The sequence below is a fragment of the Chaetura pelagica genome, unplaced genomic scaffold (assembly GCF_000747805.2).
Source record: "Chaetura pelagica isolate M959 unplaced genomic scaffold, ChaPel_1.0 scaffold105, whole genome shotgun sequence".
Classification (NCBI taxonomy): domain Eukaryota; kingdom Metazoa; phylum Chordata; class Aves; order Apodiformes; family Apodidae; genus Chaetura; species Chaetura pelagica.
In genome coordinates this window covers 688,872-705,605 of record NW_009953393.1, presented here as the reverse complement: position 1 = coordinate 705,605, position 16,734 = coordinate 688,872, and the positions used below count along the sequence as shown (strand labels likewise).

Here is a 16,734-nt window from a genome sequence, read left to right as displayed (position 1 = left end):
AAAAGTGCACAAAGTGCGTAGTTTTCCCAGGCTTTTGAGTTCTCTTGCAAAAGAATTCTGTCTCCTTGGTAACGATTAAAACTGGGGAAATTGCTCTTTGTTGGAGTCTCATTCCCCACCCAAGCTCAGAAGTCTACCAGCACTTGGCACTTGCCAATTTGCATTGGTGCCATGTTCCCATGATCTGTTAGTTTTGTTCCTTTGTGCAGGGATAACTCTGGTAAAAAAAAAAAACAAAAAAAAAACAACAACTTTGAGATAACAGCAGTTTGGTGTTTCCTCTGCTGTAATGCACATTCTTAGAACATGATTTCAAAATGCTTATGTTTACAGAAAGGCCAGTGGGTCTTGAAATGTCCAAGTATCTGCACAGGTACCTATTGCCTTGGGTTTTATGTAGGATGGCTTTGCAGGAGCTTCTGTTGTTTCTGTTTTGTGTTTCACTGCAGTTATCGTAACGAAATAACTATAGCAAACTGAAGTCATATTTTAATCAATTTTCATGCTTTAATAAGATTGATTAAATTCTAATAAAATTTCTGTTATCCTGTGTCTGAGGAAGTACCTTTAAATTCAATATCTATGCAAATATATTTGTGTTACTAATACTGTGTAGTGGCAGGTAGAAGTCAAGGGTATGCAGCACTTGCATGTTTTGTTCCTGATCTCTAGGATGTAGGATCTCATTCTTATGCATATTGATAACCAAGACAACTTTCATAGCCAGCATAAGCAGAGGTGGGTAACCTGGGTCTTGAAACTGAGTAGCTTTTTGAAATCCCATGTTCTTTGTAAAGAGCCCAAAATAAATAGCTTTATCAATGTTCAAACACATGCTGTTAGGTTTAGGTTAGGTGTTTCTGCCTGCTTCTGAATCACTGTCTTAAGAGAGAGATGAAACATTGCTGCCACCTTGAGGATGTTATTTTGCCTTTATGTTGTGAAAATTGTAACTTGTCAGTATGCTAGAATTTAATATTTAGACTCTGTTTCATAAAAGTTAATGTATTTGCTAGCATGCAGAGTGGGTTAGTGAGCACTTATGGCAGCCAAAGATAAAGCCAGGGATGGGAGTGGCTTTTTAAAGCATGATGTTTTATTGGACCGTGTTCTCTGTAGCAGCAAAAAAGCAATGGAGGGAAGAGTATGCAGAGTGAGGATTTGCAGGTGGAGAGAGATTTAACTAGTGAGATGATCTGCAATTGTTCATTTTTATAACCCTGGGAGTGAAGGGGACTTAGAATTCTAGCAGAAACAAGTGAGCATGCTGTTTGTACAGTTCCTGACTCTGGCCCTTGTTCTTTGAAGGTCTACAGCCCTAATTCCAACATAACTGCAAAGCAAATCGAAAAGACTGTTGTGCCAGATATATTGCACTTCTTAAAATAAGAAGTTCACCTGCCCCCACTTTTGGTGAAAGTTTACATTAAAAAAATTTGAAGAACAGCAGATAATAGTAAATGGAGAGCTTCCGTAAGAGCACTTAAAAGTTTATGCACTTGGGAGATACACAGGTTCAAAGAACAGAGAAGCTTCTCAACATCCCATCCGCTCCTGAATTTATTATTTATTAATTCAGTTGAAACGAAAGGTCTTGCATTTACTTTCTCTAGTCTCTTTCCTACCTTCCTTCTTTTCCCTAAAGAGAGGGATAATTCAGTGGAAGTCTTCAGCTTTGTGGTTTTATATTAAATTGAGATTTCTGTCGCAAGAGCAGAGACTTGGAGCAACTATTAAATACAATTAATTCACTAGATTACATTGTTGTTTCAACCACATTCACTGATAATGATGTCAAGAAATTAGACTTTGTCAGCACAATGGTGTGGAAAAGGAATACACCATTGAAAGCACCATCATTTGGACCATTTGAGATTTTAAGTGTCTGTGCCAGATTTTCCATGTGAGCAGCTATGTATTATTATTGTTTATTATTATTAAAATATCATAAAAATTACTTCTTCTTATACCACAGAAGAATTCTGAAGTGTGATTTTTGTGAGTGATTTCATAGCAGCAGTGAACTAACTTGTTACTGCACCTTTGCCTCGGGGGGCAGCCCAGTAGAGGAGGTGTGCCTGTACAGGATTTAGTATCCCACAGGCCCTTAGTATAGGACTATAGTAAACTAAATACATATACATAGAGAATACATATAACCTTGGGCCCCAAAAATAAATAAAATACAAACTTCTGTTTTTTTTCCTGCTAGATTTGGTCCCTGCTCTGATTCACTACATGACAGTATAAACAACAGTTCTGGAACAGTGGAAAGGGCAGTAGAGGGCAGGGACAGCTGAGGCAGCATAAGCAGCATGGCTCAGCCATCATTGCAATGGTGGAATATATTACTACAGAACAGACCATATGCATCTTTCAGCTGTATTGTGAGAATGATGTAGTTACCATAAGAAGATCTCCCATAAGCCTAATATTTAATAAAAAATACTCTTTGGTACTTGACACCCTAGTGTCAGTTAATTTTTGTGAGTATGTTTTGTATGCAGGTTGCCTGAGCCATCTCTTTTTAGACTTCTTCCTTGTTCTTGCTCACTTGCAGTGTACCACCCGATTGCTTGGGAAGTGCTATAATTGTTCATGGATGCATCTGCTGTGATTGCCTGTTCAGATGGCCAAAATTATTCTCCATCACTCTAGTTCCTTCCTCGAGAAAGATTCAGTGTCATGGACACCCTGAATTTGCCATTTTGGAGTTTAGTTAGAGAAAACCAAATAGACAGACATGGATTTTAAGCCTTGCAAAACTATCAGTGTAAAAGCAAAACAGCCACACTTGCATAAGGCTCTGACTGACTTACCAGTTAAAGGTGTGGTATTAAAACATAGGAGGCTTTGGTGTTGATTTTTAGGTGACTTCTGTGTAACTTACAAGTACTAGGTTGCTTTCCCTTGTGATTTTCATGAATTTTGCTGTTAGAACATTGTTGGATGTTACGTTACCTTCATTCTCAGTCTGCTACACCACTGACAACTGCAAAACATTTCATCTGATCTCTAAAAGAGTTTGCAGAACTGCAGATGGAAAAGCCATCCAGGTCTACAGATGGGAAGCCAGTTTTCTGTGATTCTTCAGTTGAATGCAGTCCAGACTTGAGTTGTATAGTAGAGAAATGGTAAATAAGTGAAAGCTTACTTTTCAAGCTTTAATCTTGCAAGAAAATATAGTTATTGCAGTCAGTATTAGAAGTGTACTTTACTTGCCTCTCTTACCACCCTGTAGTAACAGCATATTTATCTTGCAGTAATGACATTGGCAACTGAAATGGTCTTAAAGTAACTGAGCCTTCTTCTACAAATAACTAAGTAGTGTCTTCTCAATGGCCTGAAAAAGTAGTCTTTATTTCCTGGAATGCTGTGTGCTCAAACCACAATTTGAGCAATTTTTCCATTGCTACAGGAATTCCAGTCCCTTCCTGTGGAATAAAGCTATTCATGTGGATCTTTCTGTTATCATAAGGTGTGTGACAAAACATGTGCAAAAAGATTCTGCCCATGAGGTTGTTCGGAAGAGTGATCAACAATAGAATTACCCATTAAATTTTTATTATTTGTGAGATTAGTAAATTTTTATCCCTAGTGTACCTTGTTAGAAAGAAATTGATCTGTTCTACAAAAAAGTGGATTAATCTAGTGATCGTTTTCTCATTTTGGGTGCTACACCTTTTTGTGTCTCTGAAAACGTGAGCTGCAACACCGTCCTTTATGACTTTGAAAGGAAATAACAGCAAGCATTACAGCTAAGCAAGCACAAATTGTCTGGATTAGGTAACTTGTGATGCAGTAGTTAAAGGATTATTTTTAAAGCAATTTACTAGTTTTCAGATGTGATAATTTACCTTTGTGTTGTCTATACTCAGTAATCTACTTGAGCTTAATTAGAAAATTGTATGTGAAGATGCAACTCGAGCGTTGGAGGGGAAGAATGTACTGTTAGAATTTAATAACACTGATTTCTAATGCTATTATTCCCAAAAGTATGAATATGCAAGATAAATTTGATATAAGCTTAAAGAGGTAATGTCTTCATCACTTTGTTTTACTACAGTCAGAGACTAGAAATGAAAGCACAAGTAGCAGACGCATTCATAGCAAAATTCCAGCTGACACCAGATGAAATGAACCTGCTTCGAGGCACGAAAGATGAGCCAATTACTGAGGTAACTCAATGAACATTAAAAGCTTTTGCCCTGAACTAAAATGTAGAAGAGTTCTAGCTGAATTGTACATGAGATCTTATTATTAGTTTGTAATGTGTTTTTTTATGCACGAATGTACCTTTTAACAGAATGGTGAATTTCTGATGAGTTGGAAATGTATGATCAAAGATTAAAGTAACAAGAAAGAAAATCAACATTGAATTCTGGTTTGTATAATGAGTTTAAGGGGCAAATGAGGTATCATGTGGTTCTACACTTCAAAAAGACCTTCATAAAGCCTAGATATTCAGTAGAGATGTTTTAAAACTTCATCACTCTTAAAGCCAATGGGAAATTTGTAGTGCTTCAGTAACATGCAGCACTACCCTTGTGTGTGTGTGTACATTTTGCATATGCATGTCTATAGGTATTCAGGGACCTGAGAGAATATAAGTTGACTTTCCTTCATTGGTTTATGAAGACATTAGATGCTGATTTACTTTAAGAAACCTTCCAAAACAAGTTTTTGAATATGCTTATGTTTTGGTCAAGGAGGCATATTGTTTTGCAGTAAAAGCACACTGAGTAATGAGAGAATTGAATAAACTTAGTAGACTTTTATTATTGTAGTTGCATAGAAACCTTCACTTAAATGTGGACTACCTGCTGAGACATACTGTCTCATTTCAACAGGCATCCTGTTTGCAGTTAAAGCATTATTAGACATGGAACAGATAACCATAAACAGTGCTAATGAAAGGATAAATGGAATGTGTTAAATGATTGTGCCCTTGACTAATTGCTGTATCCTTTTGTACTAATTGTTGCCATGAAAGAACATTGAGGTTCCTGAAAAACACGTTACAGGGAACAGTTATAGCAACACTGTGCCATTTCTGGTGCTTGGTTCATAGCTTAACAAGTATTGATGTATTTGATATGAAGAGCTGTAGTGAATGGAGCTAAATCCAGTTGGTGGCAGATAACAAGTATTGTTCCCCAGGGCTAGGTGTTGGGGTCCATTCACTTTAATATATTTATCAATGATCTGGATGAGAAGTTTCAGTGCACCCTCAGTAAGTTTGCAGATGACACCAAGTTGGGTAGGAAGGCTCTGAAGAGGAACCTAGACAGGCTTGAATCAATGGCCTGAGGCCAACTGTATTAGGTTCAGCAAGGTGAAGAAGTGTCAGGTCCTGTACTTGGGCCACAACAACCCCAGGCAACACTACAGGTTTGGGGAAGAGTGTCTGGAAAGGTGCCCAGCAGAAAAAGACCTGGGGGTGTTGGTTGACAGCCAGCTGAACATGAGCCAGCAGTGTGGCCAAGAAGGCCAATAGCATCCTGGCCTCAATCAGAAATATTGTGGCCAGCAGGCTGCACCTTGAATACTGTGTTCAGTTTTGGGGCCCTCTCTACAAGAGGGACATTAAGGTGCTGGAGTGTGTTCAGAGAAGGGCAATGAACCTAGTGAAGGGTCTGCAGCACAAGTCTTATGAGGAGTGTCTGAGGGAGCTGGACTTATTCAGTCTGGAGAACAGGAGGTTCAGGATAGACCTTACTGCTTTCTACAGCTATCTGAAAGGTTGTAGTGAGCTGGGTGTCAATCTTTTCCCAAGTAACCAGTGGCAGGAGAGGAAATGGTCTCAAGTTATGCCAGGGGAGGTCTAGATTGGATATTGGGAAAAATTTCTTCACCAGAAGGGTCACCATATTTTGGAGATGTTTTAAAGATGTGTAGATGTGGTTCTGAGGCTATTCAGGTGGAAGGAAAGGTGAGATGGAGGGAGGAGGGGACTTGTATTTTAAAAGCAGCGCTTGGAACCTAGACCAGCAAGGAACATAAACACAGAATTGAAATGGAGACTACAGGGTACTAGAAATTTGAATGAGAAGCTACTGCATGTAAACACTTTTTTTTTTTTTTTTTTTAAATTGGTTTAGGATTTTTTCAAGGCTTTGGGAAGAGTAAAGCAAATTCATGATGATGTCAAGATTCTGCTCCGGACAAATCAGCAGAGGGCAGGGTGAGTGCTACTTAAATATTTGAGTCCAAGATAATACATTTACTAGTTAAAGGAGAAGTTACAATACAGTCTTGTTCTTTATTTAATTTGACCTACAGAGTGTTTCACATCAAAACAAAGAATAATAACATCTTTCTAAATTTTCATAATTTTAATAATGGTATGTTTGATGTGTGCATGTCTTTACTAGTACTGTCTAAAATAGTATTTGCAAATGATGTCTTTTTGTCTTGTAGCTTGGAAATTATGGAACAGATGGCTTTACTGCAAGAGACATCTTATGAAAGACTTTACAGATGGACTCAAAGTAGGACAAAGAATGTTTTTATATTTATGAATATTATTATGATCGCTTTAATTCCTTGATGTGAATTGAACTCAGCAAAAAACCTTTCCAAGATTTGTTAACAAGGTTTTGGGTTTATTTCTTATTGAAAGGTTTTTCTAAAAGCTAGGTGTTGGGGTCCATTCACTTTAATATATTTATCAATGATCTGGATGAGAAGTTTCAGTGCACCCTCAGTAAGTTTGCAGATGACACCAAGTTGGGTAGGAAGGCTCTGAAGAGGAACCTAGACAGGCTTGAATCAATGGCCTGAGGCCAACTGTATTAGGTTCAGCAAGGTGAAGAAGTGTCAGGTCCTGTACTTGGGCCACAACAACCCCAGGCAACACTACAGGTTTGGGGAAGAGTGTCTGGAAAGGTGCCCAGCAGAAAAAGACCTGGGGGTGTTGGTTGACAGCCAGCTGAACATGAGCCAGCAGTGTGGCCAAGAAGGCCAATAGCATCCTGGCCTCAATCAGAAATATTGTGGCCAGCAGGCTGCACCTTGAATACTGTGTTCAGTTTTGGGGCCCTCTCTACAAGAGGGACATTAAGGTGCTGGAGTGTGTTCAGAGAAGGGCAATGAACCTAGTGAAGGGTCTGCAGCACAAGTCTTATGAGGAGTGTCTGAGGGAGCTGGACTTATTCAGTCTGGAGAACAGGAGGTTCAGGATAGACCTTACTGCTTTCTACAGCTATCTGAAAGGTTGTAGTGAGCTGGGTGTCAATCTTTTCCCAAGTAACCAGTGGCAGGAGAGGAAATGGTCTCAAGTTATGCCAGGGGAGGTCTAGATTGGATATTGGGAAAAATTTCTTCACCAGAAGGGTCACCATATTTTGGAGATGTTTTAAAGATGTGTAGATGTGGTTCTGAGGCTATTCAGGTGGAAGGAAAGGTGAGATGGAGGGAGGAGGGGACTTGTATTTTAAAAGCAGCGCTTGGAACCTAGACCAGCAAGGAACATAAACACAGAATTGAAATGGAGACTACAGGGTACTAGAAATTTGAATGAGAAGCTACTGCATGTAAACACTTTTTTTTTTTTTTTTTTAAATTGGTTTAGGATTTTTTCAAGGCTTTGGGAAGAGTAAAGCAAATTCATGATGATGTCAAGATTCTGCTCCGGACAAATCAGCAGAGGGCAGGGTGAGTGCTACTTAAATATTTGAGTCCAAGATAATACATTTACTAGTTAAAGGAGAAGTTACAATACAGTCTTGTTCTTTATTTAATTTGACCTACAGAGTGTTTCACATCAAAACAAAGAATAATAACATCTTTCTAAATTTTCATAATTTTAATAATGGTATGTTTGATGTGTGCATGTCTTTACTAGTACTGTCTAAAATAGTATTTGCAAATGATGTCTTTTTGTCTTGTAGCTTGGAAATTATGGAACAGATGGCTTTACTGCAAGAGACATCTTATGAAAGACTTTACAGATGGACTCAAAGTAGGACAAAGAATGTTTTTATATTTATGAATATTATTATGATCGCTTTAATTCCTTGATGTGAATTGAACTCAGCAAAAAACCTTTCCAAGATTTGTTAACAAGGTTTTGGGTTTATTTCTTATTGAAAGGTTTTTCTAAAAGCTAGCTTTTGTGAACTAAACAGTTAACTGGAAATTCTCTCCTTTTTTGGGCCTACCTCATTTCTGTTTGTAAAACTGTATTTTTTTTTAATTTTTATTGTATATTGTCAGATGGTCTTCCACAGATGATAACAGCTACAGGTCCATAGTATAAGCGAATTGTTAAGTGTATTGCATTTTAATTTCTTGAAAGTCACAGGAAAAGGCTTGTTTTTGGCAATTTGATAGCAAGATCTGTTTTAATGTGAGGAGTGGCTTGTTACCTTTAAAAAAGGAAAAAAAGAGCCTTATTTTGTCTGAATGCTCTTTTGAATGATAATAGGTTATTACTTCTTCATATATATACTCTACATCCAAGTGTCAGTGTTCAGCGTAACATCTTTATAGTCTAAGATACAGATGCTTTTCTATTACTTCTGTCTTCTTCCAAGACATTTACAAAAAGATTTGGGAAAAAAAGCTACTGCAGTGCAATATTAGACTCATTAGCTATTCTTAAGTGGGTGCTGAAGCCTTAAATAATAGTTTGTGTTTTCACTCTAATGAGAATTCATCATGCTAATTTACTTTATGTGATTTCCACATTCTTGTATGGAATGTACAAGATTACATAATATGCTTAAAGAAAAAGAAACAACAAACAACAACAAACCAAACCCCAAAAAACCCCCAAAACAAATCCACAAATTGCATATGTACTTGCTCCCTGTTTTCTTAGTAGTTTACATGGAATGTGGTAAATGGTTATAAAGGAACCTGACAGAATTCTGATGATGAATGATTTAATGTTTATACGTGGGTGCAACCAGTACTGAGCTTCCTTTAGTTTTTATTGTAGTTGAGATTTGTGATGGACATCAGTTTTACAGCAAAGTACTGCTTATGGAGGAACTTAAGTTACATTAACATGAAATAGGCCCAGTAACATATTCTGAAAACTTCAATTAAAAATCAAAAACCTTTAAGTTTTTTGACTCATTAATTTTCTTGCTTGACAGCTTGTTATAAAAGGTATTGCAGTGTAAAGAATGCACTTTTATCTGTGCTCATATTTTATAGATGAATGTAGGACTTTGACACAAGAATCATGTGACATTTCTCCTGTTCTCGCTCAAGCCATGGAAGCCTTACAAGATAGACCTGTCCTGTATAAGTAAGTAAAAGTTTGTAATTATCTCTAAGAGAAGTAAGTATTTCCAGCCTGTAAGACTAAAGATGAGCATGAATTATAGTGCCAATGATGATTGCAATTTAGTCTTGCATCAGATTTTAAAAAAAAATGTTGTAACTTCTTTAAATTTCAGAAGCATTTTTGACATAATTATGGTACAGTAATGTCATTGGACTTCATCCAACTTACTGGTTTCTAATTTAAGTTAAATGTCAGACTGTTCTTATTTTGATCTAAATGAATTGTGAATTTCTGCTGTTTTTGTAGGGTTTTTCTGATGAAAAAAACCCTCTGTCCAAAGCATGTGATTGTCTCATTTAATTTCCCACAGTAAAAAATGGATAGAGGCTAATTATCTTTCATTGAATTGCTTCAGGTAGTAAGAAAGTTTGCCATTATGAGTTGTTAAGGTTTTAACAGTAATCTGTTAAAAACAAGCTTTTACAGATGGGCCTCTAAAGCATAAGGGTATTTTAATAAATATATGTATGTAAAAAATATGCTGCTGTTCAGTTCTTGTTCAGAATTAGCTCAGGGGACTTAACATAAATTTAACAGTAGTTAGTAGACACTACTTAACCACGAGATGGCACTGTAAGAACTGTTTTTAGTGGATTGACCCTACCTGAAGTGGTGGTATTCTATTTCATTGCTTTTTAGTATATATATATATATATTTTTATGCTCTCATCACATATTGCAACTATTGGAAATTACTTTTAGCCACAGGTATCCAGAACAGCAGAGTATTAGGCTGTCTTTCAAAGGCTAGGCTCTTCTTCAGGAGTGTCAGATCTGCAAAGGTGTAGGTATGTGACACTGTAAATCCTCATGGAGCAATTCAAGGGGAAAATGTGCAGTGCTAGTGGACCTTAAAAATTCTGTCTGTCTGAGAGAGAGTGTGTATTTTGAGCTGCTCGGTCAGTTGTGCTTGTTGATTCGAAGGAGAGATGGTGTCCCCAGCTATTGCATGCAGTGAGTTGCAGTACATTGAGCCGTAGCTGGGGACTGCAGAGTCTTTGCATTCTGTCCTCCAGGCTCTCTTTCACAGCTCCAAAGGATCAGTCACAACTGTGTTCACAACATGGTATGGTAAAGTTTATAGATAAAGTTTGTATTTTCTGCAATAAACATTTTATTAAATTATGGTACTTTCAAATGTCATAAAACCATTGTTTTGCTTTCTTAACGTTTATGGAAAAAAACCCACATCATACCTATAAACCCACAGCTGGTTAGTTTAAAATTAATCTGGAAAAAAACCTTTATTTTTCTTCTGACTTCTTTTTCACAAACAGCAGTGCTGATATTACCAAAGTTGGAGCTTGGTAGCTAGGACTTTTTGTTCTTCCAAAAAGGCAAAAATAAACATTACTGTAGAAGATGCAACCATGTGTCTCATCATAGATTATGATGCTTAACTACTTGCTACAAAAGTATTGTCAAAATTGCAGTACAGATGCTTTGCATTTAAAATCTCAAGGTTTAGTGTATTCCCTTCCAAAAGGTTTTGTATATCTCCACAACGTAGCAAACTGTTGAGTTAAAAATGTAAGACTTATGTCACAGAAGAAAGCAATTTTAAGTAGTTGTTGGTTTTATCCATGTAAGTACCTCTGTGTGAATGAAACACTTTTCCTCCAAATCACTCCCCTTGCATCTCATAAATTTTGTGATTTGGTTGCATGAAAGTGAGTAAGATGGAGAAGAGGAGGAGTTCAGAAGCAAAACTAGAAATTCTTGTTTTCTTATATTGATTTATGTCTTGCAACATAATTTCTTTAATTCTGCCAATCTTTAAGATGGCAGAAAGATTGCACTTTCTGCAATGATGAACTTTTGGGAACTGCAGTCAACAAAGATCTGAAATAAATGTTTCAGTTTGGTTTTCACTTCCTCTTTCTAACAGAAAAATTAAAAACTATTTTGTAGAAAATGTGGAGTCATAGCTCAGAGCTGTGTTCCTCTTCTGTCTTCCACTCTGAGTTTCAAAGCTTTTTCTCCACCTCTCCTTCATCTTCCCACAGTGATCATTCCTTTACTGGGTTTTTGAGAAATTGAAGCTGGACTGAAAAGAATCCAAATGTTTTCTTCCCCTAACATGAATACATACAATAACAAAGTAGTAAGCACTGTGTTTCTAGTGTAAATAATAGTTATTATGGATTTTTTTAAGATTCTGATGTAGTTATACCCTGCTCTGCTGAGAGCAAGAGGAAAAGTAGTAGTTTTCTTTTAAAAACAGATTACCATTATTAAATGCTGTTTGCAAAACTAGTAGCAAGATCACAAGGTGTGATTAGTTGCTATATTTTTAATGATTATTTATAGCTGTTTATTGGGGGGGGAAAGCTTAGCTGGCTTCTAAAAACACTTGAGATTTTTCACTGCATTGTTGCTATTCCTTGACTGTAGATAGTCAGCAGATCCCAGATCTCTCCACTTTTAATTGCATAATTTTTGTAAATAGTAATTTATTAAATACTTTTTTCATAATATTTTAAATTGCAGATATTAACTCTCTGAGTTAACAAGTACAGTGTATGAAGAAAAAGATTTAAACAGAAATTTCAAGATTGTTTAGTGTGCTTTTTTCCCCTCTCTCTCAAATAGTTGTGTACATTAAAAAGAATAAAACTGAAGGATCCCTTGGACTTCTTATAGCATAATAGAAGTCTGATTGACCTTAACTTGGAATGTATTTGAAACAGCGTATTGTTTTCTTTTGTATTTTGTTCTCCACATCTATTTAATTGTGAATGCGTTACACATTTAACTTTAGACAGTGAGTAAGATGCTTTGTAGTATTACTATTTTTGTATCTGTTCAGCTGCTGGGTATCATGAGTAAGTGACACTGTGCTTACTGTTTGCAATTTCTTGAATTGTTTTGTGTATTTTCTTTTTTTCCTTTGTAATTTATGTTTGTTAAAAATGCTTGAATTTGGTTTGTGGTTTGTTTTGTTCTTTTTCTTTTCCAAATAAATAGACTTGTTCTGTGGCTTGCACAAATCCTGCTTCTAAGTAGTTTTAGCAGTGGTACTTCACTTGCTATGGTGCTTCAGCACCAACAGGAAGATAACCTGCTCCAAAAATGTGCTGTGTGTATGTTCTTGGTAACTCCTCTACTACCAGCAACCCATTTGAGATTGTGTTGTGGGCTGTAATTTTCCCTCCATTAAATATCTAACTAAGACTTATTTAATTAAAACCACTGAACAACTATAAAGGAAAATAACTTTTTTGCTACTAGTCATGTGGTGGCCTAGAAAAATAAGGAGAAAACCTTTTGTTGCAGGGCAGTAGGTTGCTTCTTCTGTCAAGTCAGCTGGACCATATGTGAACGGGAGTCCTGGACCTGTCAATATGTGCTTAGATGTACAAAAATGGAAAAACTGAATCTTTGTTTGCGTGGTAAGGGAAGGGGAGGTTCAGGGAAAAGTTATCTTTACTGTTTGTTTAAAGGAGTCAAGAAAATCAGAAGATACTGAGTGCTTCGTAGAAGCATTGATGCAAGATTTCTAGAACTATGAATATGGTTACTTGTATCATCTGTCAAGTTGAACTCATAAACTCTGATGAGGGGAACTGTTTTGTTTTACCTGTTCTTATGGTTTGACAACAGGTACACTTTGGATGAGTTTGGAACAGCAAGGAGGAGTGCTGTAGTCCGTGGCTTTATAGATGCTCTCACTAGAGGAGGTCTGGGAGGTACTCCCCGCCCTATTGAAATGCACTCCCACGATCCCCTGAGGTACAGTACTAGCAAGAATGTGTATCAAACAGTCCTTTTGCCTGTTGGCACTTGGAATCCTTGACACTGTAAACTGCTGATTTACACAGAAATTTCTGTCTTTGTTTAGGTACGTAGGAGACATGCTGGCCTGGTTGCATCAAGCTACAGCTTCTGAAAAAGAACACCTAGAAGCTATGTTAAAGCTTGTAACTATTCAAGGTAGTACTAGCTTTTAAACTATAAGTTGGATAGTGATAGAAAGTAAGCCTGTGATAAGCCAGAAAGTGTGATTAATTCCTTAGGCTTGGCTTCGGTTTTGAGAACCTGAGTTCAGATTTTCCTGGAAAGAAATTCAGAATAGCTGGTGGTTGCATTTTGCGAGAAGAAAGCCCTTCATGGAGAAGAATATTTAAAAATGCATTATTTTCATTTTACCAGGCTTGTGATGGATTTACACCAAATTTACAAAGGGACATTTTAGGCTGTAGTTGAGAGTTAAAAATTGTCTCTGATGTACATGAATGCATGTATCTCTAAAATCAATGTTGTAGTGTTGTTTATTGATATATTGAGGATTTATATTGCCTTGCTTATTTGTCTAGTAAATTTTTAAAATATCATTCCTTCTTCCCATAGTTCTCCTCCTTCTGTGCTACAAGCAAAATGGAATTTTCTTCTGTCATGTAACATTTCATTATAGGTTTATGGAGTTTAAAGGAGATGTGAAGCTTTTTAGTACCAAAGCTGCTCTTCATTAAGAGAACTACAGATTGTCAAGCTTATTCTTCAGGCCTTTTGCTCCCTTTTAACTATATTTGATATATACTTCCATGACCTTTATCCTGTAGAAGCTCTAGTATGATTTATGTCCATAGCTTCAGCCAAAGACTTATTTAATAAATTAAGCATGTGTACTCAATCATAACAAACTTAGTGTAATAACTTACATATGATCTGTATCTGGTGAGCTCTTCAGACTGTATGCCTTAATTGAGTCCTGCTCTGAGATTTAAAGTTAATATGAATTCTCATTTTCCTTACTGCTGAAAGTATTAATTGGCTTTCCTAATGAACAGTATATGAGCAAGGATCTTCCCCTTAAACAGGTCAGTCAAATGTTTTAACTTCAGTTTCAAGCTGAGTAACGGATGGAACTGATGTTATTATTTTAGTTCACGAGTCTCTGTTCTAAGTTCAGATTTCTTTTTAAATTCTCACATAAGCTCTGTGTAATCAGGACCATAGATAATGTGGGAAATCACAGCTACACAAAAATTTATCCTCTTAAAAAAAAATTAGAAAGCCACATGTGTGGCTATGAGTGAGATAAAGGTGGGTTTGGTCCCAGTAGAAGAAAAATCATGTGAATGCCAGATTTTTTGGGAAGTTCCCATCCCAGTTTTTACTTTAAAGACAACAAACTATGTAGCCCACAATTAACTATTAAGAATAGCTTTTAAAAAGTTAAAAAGTGTTAAGCTTGCAGATTAATCTGACCAAAAGCACTAATAAAATGTTATGCACTGAAAACACATGCAGAAAAGTTTAACTATTTTGTAATATACTGTCCAAGCATAAAGCATCGGATTCTTTGAAGCTTTAGTATTCTGCTGTCAGGAGCCTTCCAGTCTTACAGAGCTGTTACACTTGAAAGAAAGGAAGAATTGCAGTCACTCTATTTGAGAAAAGCAGTGGAAAGCCATGGAGTTACAGGGACCCAGCTGGAGAGCAGAAGCCAAACTAAGTGCAAGAAAGATCTCTTATAGAAAGATACACAGAGAAATGTGGTGTAGCTGGCAGCCAGAAACATACCGTCAGTAATGAACTGGTTTTTTAGAAGTGATTTTTCAGTCTTTAAGAACCAAAACACTTGCGACAGTTGTATCCCTGTACTGGAAGATTTCTTTTTATTGTTTGCTTAATTTAAAGTATTCTGCTTGGACACAAAAGTATATGTGTAGGCACAAGCATGTGGCATATCAAGATTGTAATTCCATGTCCCTTGGTATGTGAACTTGTATATTTTTGCAGCTAAAACTTTCATACGCAGGAATTTGTTGTGAAGTCAATCTGGTGCAGATAAACTTGCAAATATGTGCTAGGTGCTTGTTATATTGATGAACAGTAAAAGTGTGACTGTTCCTCCTAAAAAAAGTGTGAATTGTTAGGGTGTATCTGAGAGCTAGCCATTATATAAAAGACCACACATCTTGTGGTTTGTAATCTTGCTTTCTTCCTTGATATCAGTGCTCAAATATAGAAACATCTTTTGATTATCTTACCAATTTAGTATGCTGAAGTTCTTACAACTGTCACAAGGAATTTAGTTGTTTCTGCTTACATGGCTTTTCACTTACCTTGGTGTAAAGAGACATTGGCACAGATCTCTGAACTTTTATAATTTTCACTTGCAGAGGTAATGTCTTTTAGTCTGAAATAAGATCTGCAAAAGATAGCTTTAGTTCACCTGATTTCTCTCACATGTCACAGGCAGTTTGTTTACTGTTCATGACATGGGTCCCATCCGAAGATGAACTCCTGTTGACAAGTTTTAAATTAGAATTAAAGTATTGCTGTCTCCATAAATCTATTCTGAGTTGTTACTGAAGTGAGAGCTTGAAGGTCTGTTGCTTTCAGTTTGATTGATTTATGACAGTACCAGTTGCCATGCAACAATTCATTTGTGTTCCACGATAAGATAGGGCAGTATTCTCTTTTGTATAGAGTTCTGTGAAATACGAGTTTCAGTTGCTGCTGGGGAGGAAGCATTTGCTATTGCTGCAGCACACAGCAGTGTGGAGGTACATATGTGATTTAATTTGTAACAATGCCACGAGCATGTCAGTACTGAATGCTGACAGACATGTATTGATGGTTCAGGCCTTTCAAAATGGTAGGTACTGGTGCTCCTTTAGCATCTTATTGGCCTTTTTTTTTTTTTTTAATTCTGTTTAGTTTTAAGAAGTGCTAATATTGAGCCTTACTGTGACAGTTTCTTGATAGATCATTTATTTTTCCCCTTGTTCCTTCTCCCTCAAACCCTCAGGCAGTGTTTTGCTGAGAAGCAATGGTACAGTGTAAGGTAATGACTCTCCAGGACTTGGGTTTGTTATGCAGCTATTTCTTAATTGTTAGGTTTGAACTTCAGTGGAGGTGTCAGCTAGTCTTGTGGAGAAAAGAGCATGCAGTTTATAATGCTTTTTATGGAGGAGTAATTCCTGAATTTATTTGTTTGGTTTATAGTTTTGAAGAAAAGAGAATTATATTTGCATAATCTTACCGTGTGTTTGCGTTAACTGTAGGTGTGGAAGAAAATATTCAAGAAGTAGTTGGGCATATCACAGAAGGTGTCTGCAGGCCTCTGAAGGTGAGGTATTTAGCTTTCCTCAGCATTCTAAATATAAGAATTGTTCTTTCATGGTTTTCTGTAACCACATTTCTACAATCTGCTTTCATCACCCTTGTCTGAATGTTAGATTCTCAACTTGGAGAATCATAAACATTTTCAAAATTAAACATTCCTTAGTTTAGAGATACCTGGTTTAAATAATTGTATAGTGAGACATACTAGGATACTAAACCTGTATTTTTATTTGCTTTCACTTTCCCTCAGGGTCAGGAGACCTTATGTACAAAAATTTAGCTTTGGGATAAAAATATAGGAATGGCCATGGAGAGTCAAACAAAAAATCAATTTAACTTACTACCTTGCTTTTATTAGT

At 36.6% G+C, this 16,734-nt stretch overlaps 1 protein-coding gene across 1 annotated transcript in view; it reads left to right on the top strand.

Annotated features, from left to right (window-relative positions):
* The window catches only part of COG6 (component of oligomeric golgi complex 6), a 56,043-nt gene that overhangs the window by 11,638 nt on the left and 27,671 nt on the right, over positions 1-16,734 (top strand). Inside the window, exons 5-11 of the mRNA XM_009998360.1 lie at positions 4,067-4,178; positions 6,102-6,184; positions 6,421-6,491; positions 9,166-9,259; positions 12,902-13,030; positions 13,140-13,231; positions 16,315-16,379. Coding sequence (XP_009996662.1) covers positions 4,067-4,178; positions 6,102-6,184; positions 6,421-6,491; positions 9,166-9,259; positions 12,902-13,030; positions 13,140-13,231; positions 16,315-16,379 — 646 coding nt within the window. The remainder of the gene's footprint in view (positions 1-4,066; positions 4,179-6,101; positions 6,185-6,420; positions 6,492-9,165; positions 9,260-12,901; positions 13,031-13,139; positions 13,232-16,314; positions 16,380-16,734) is intronic.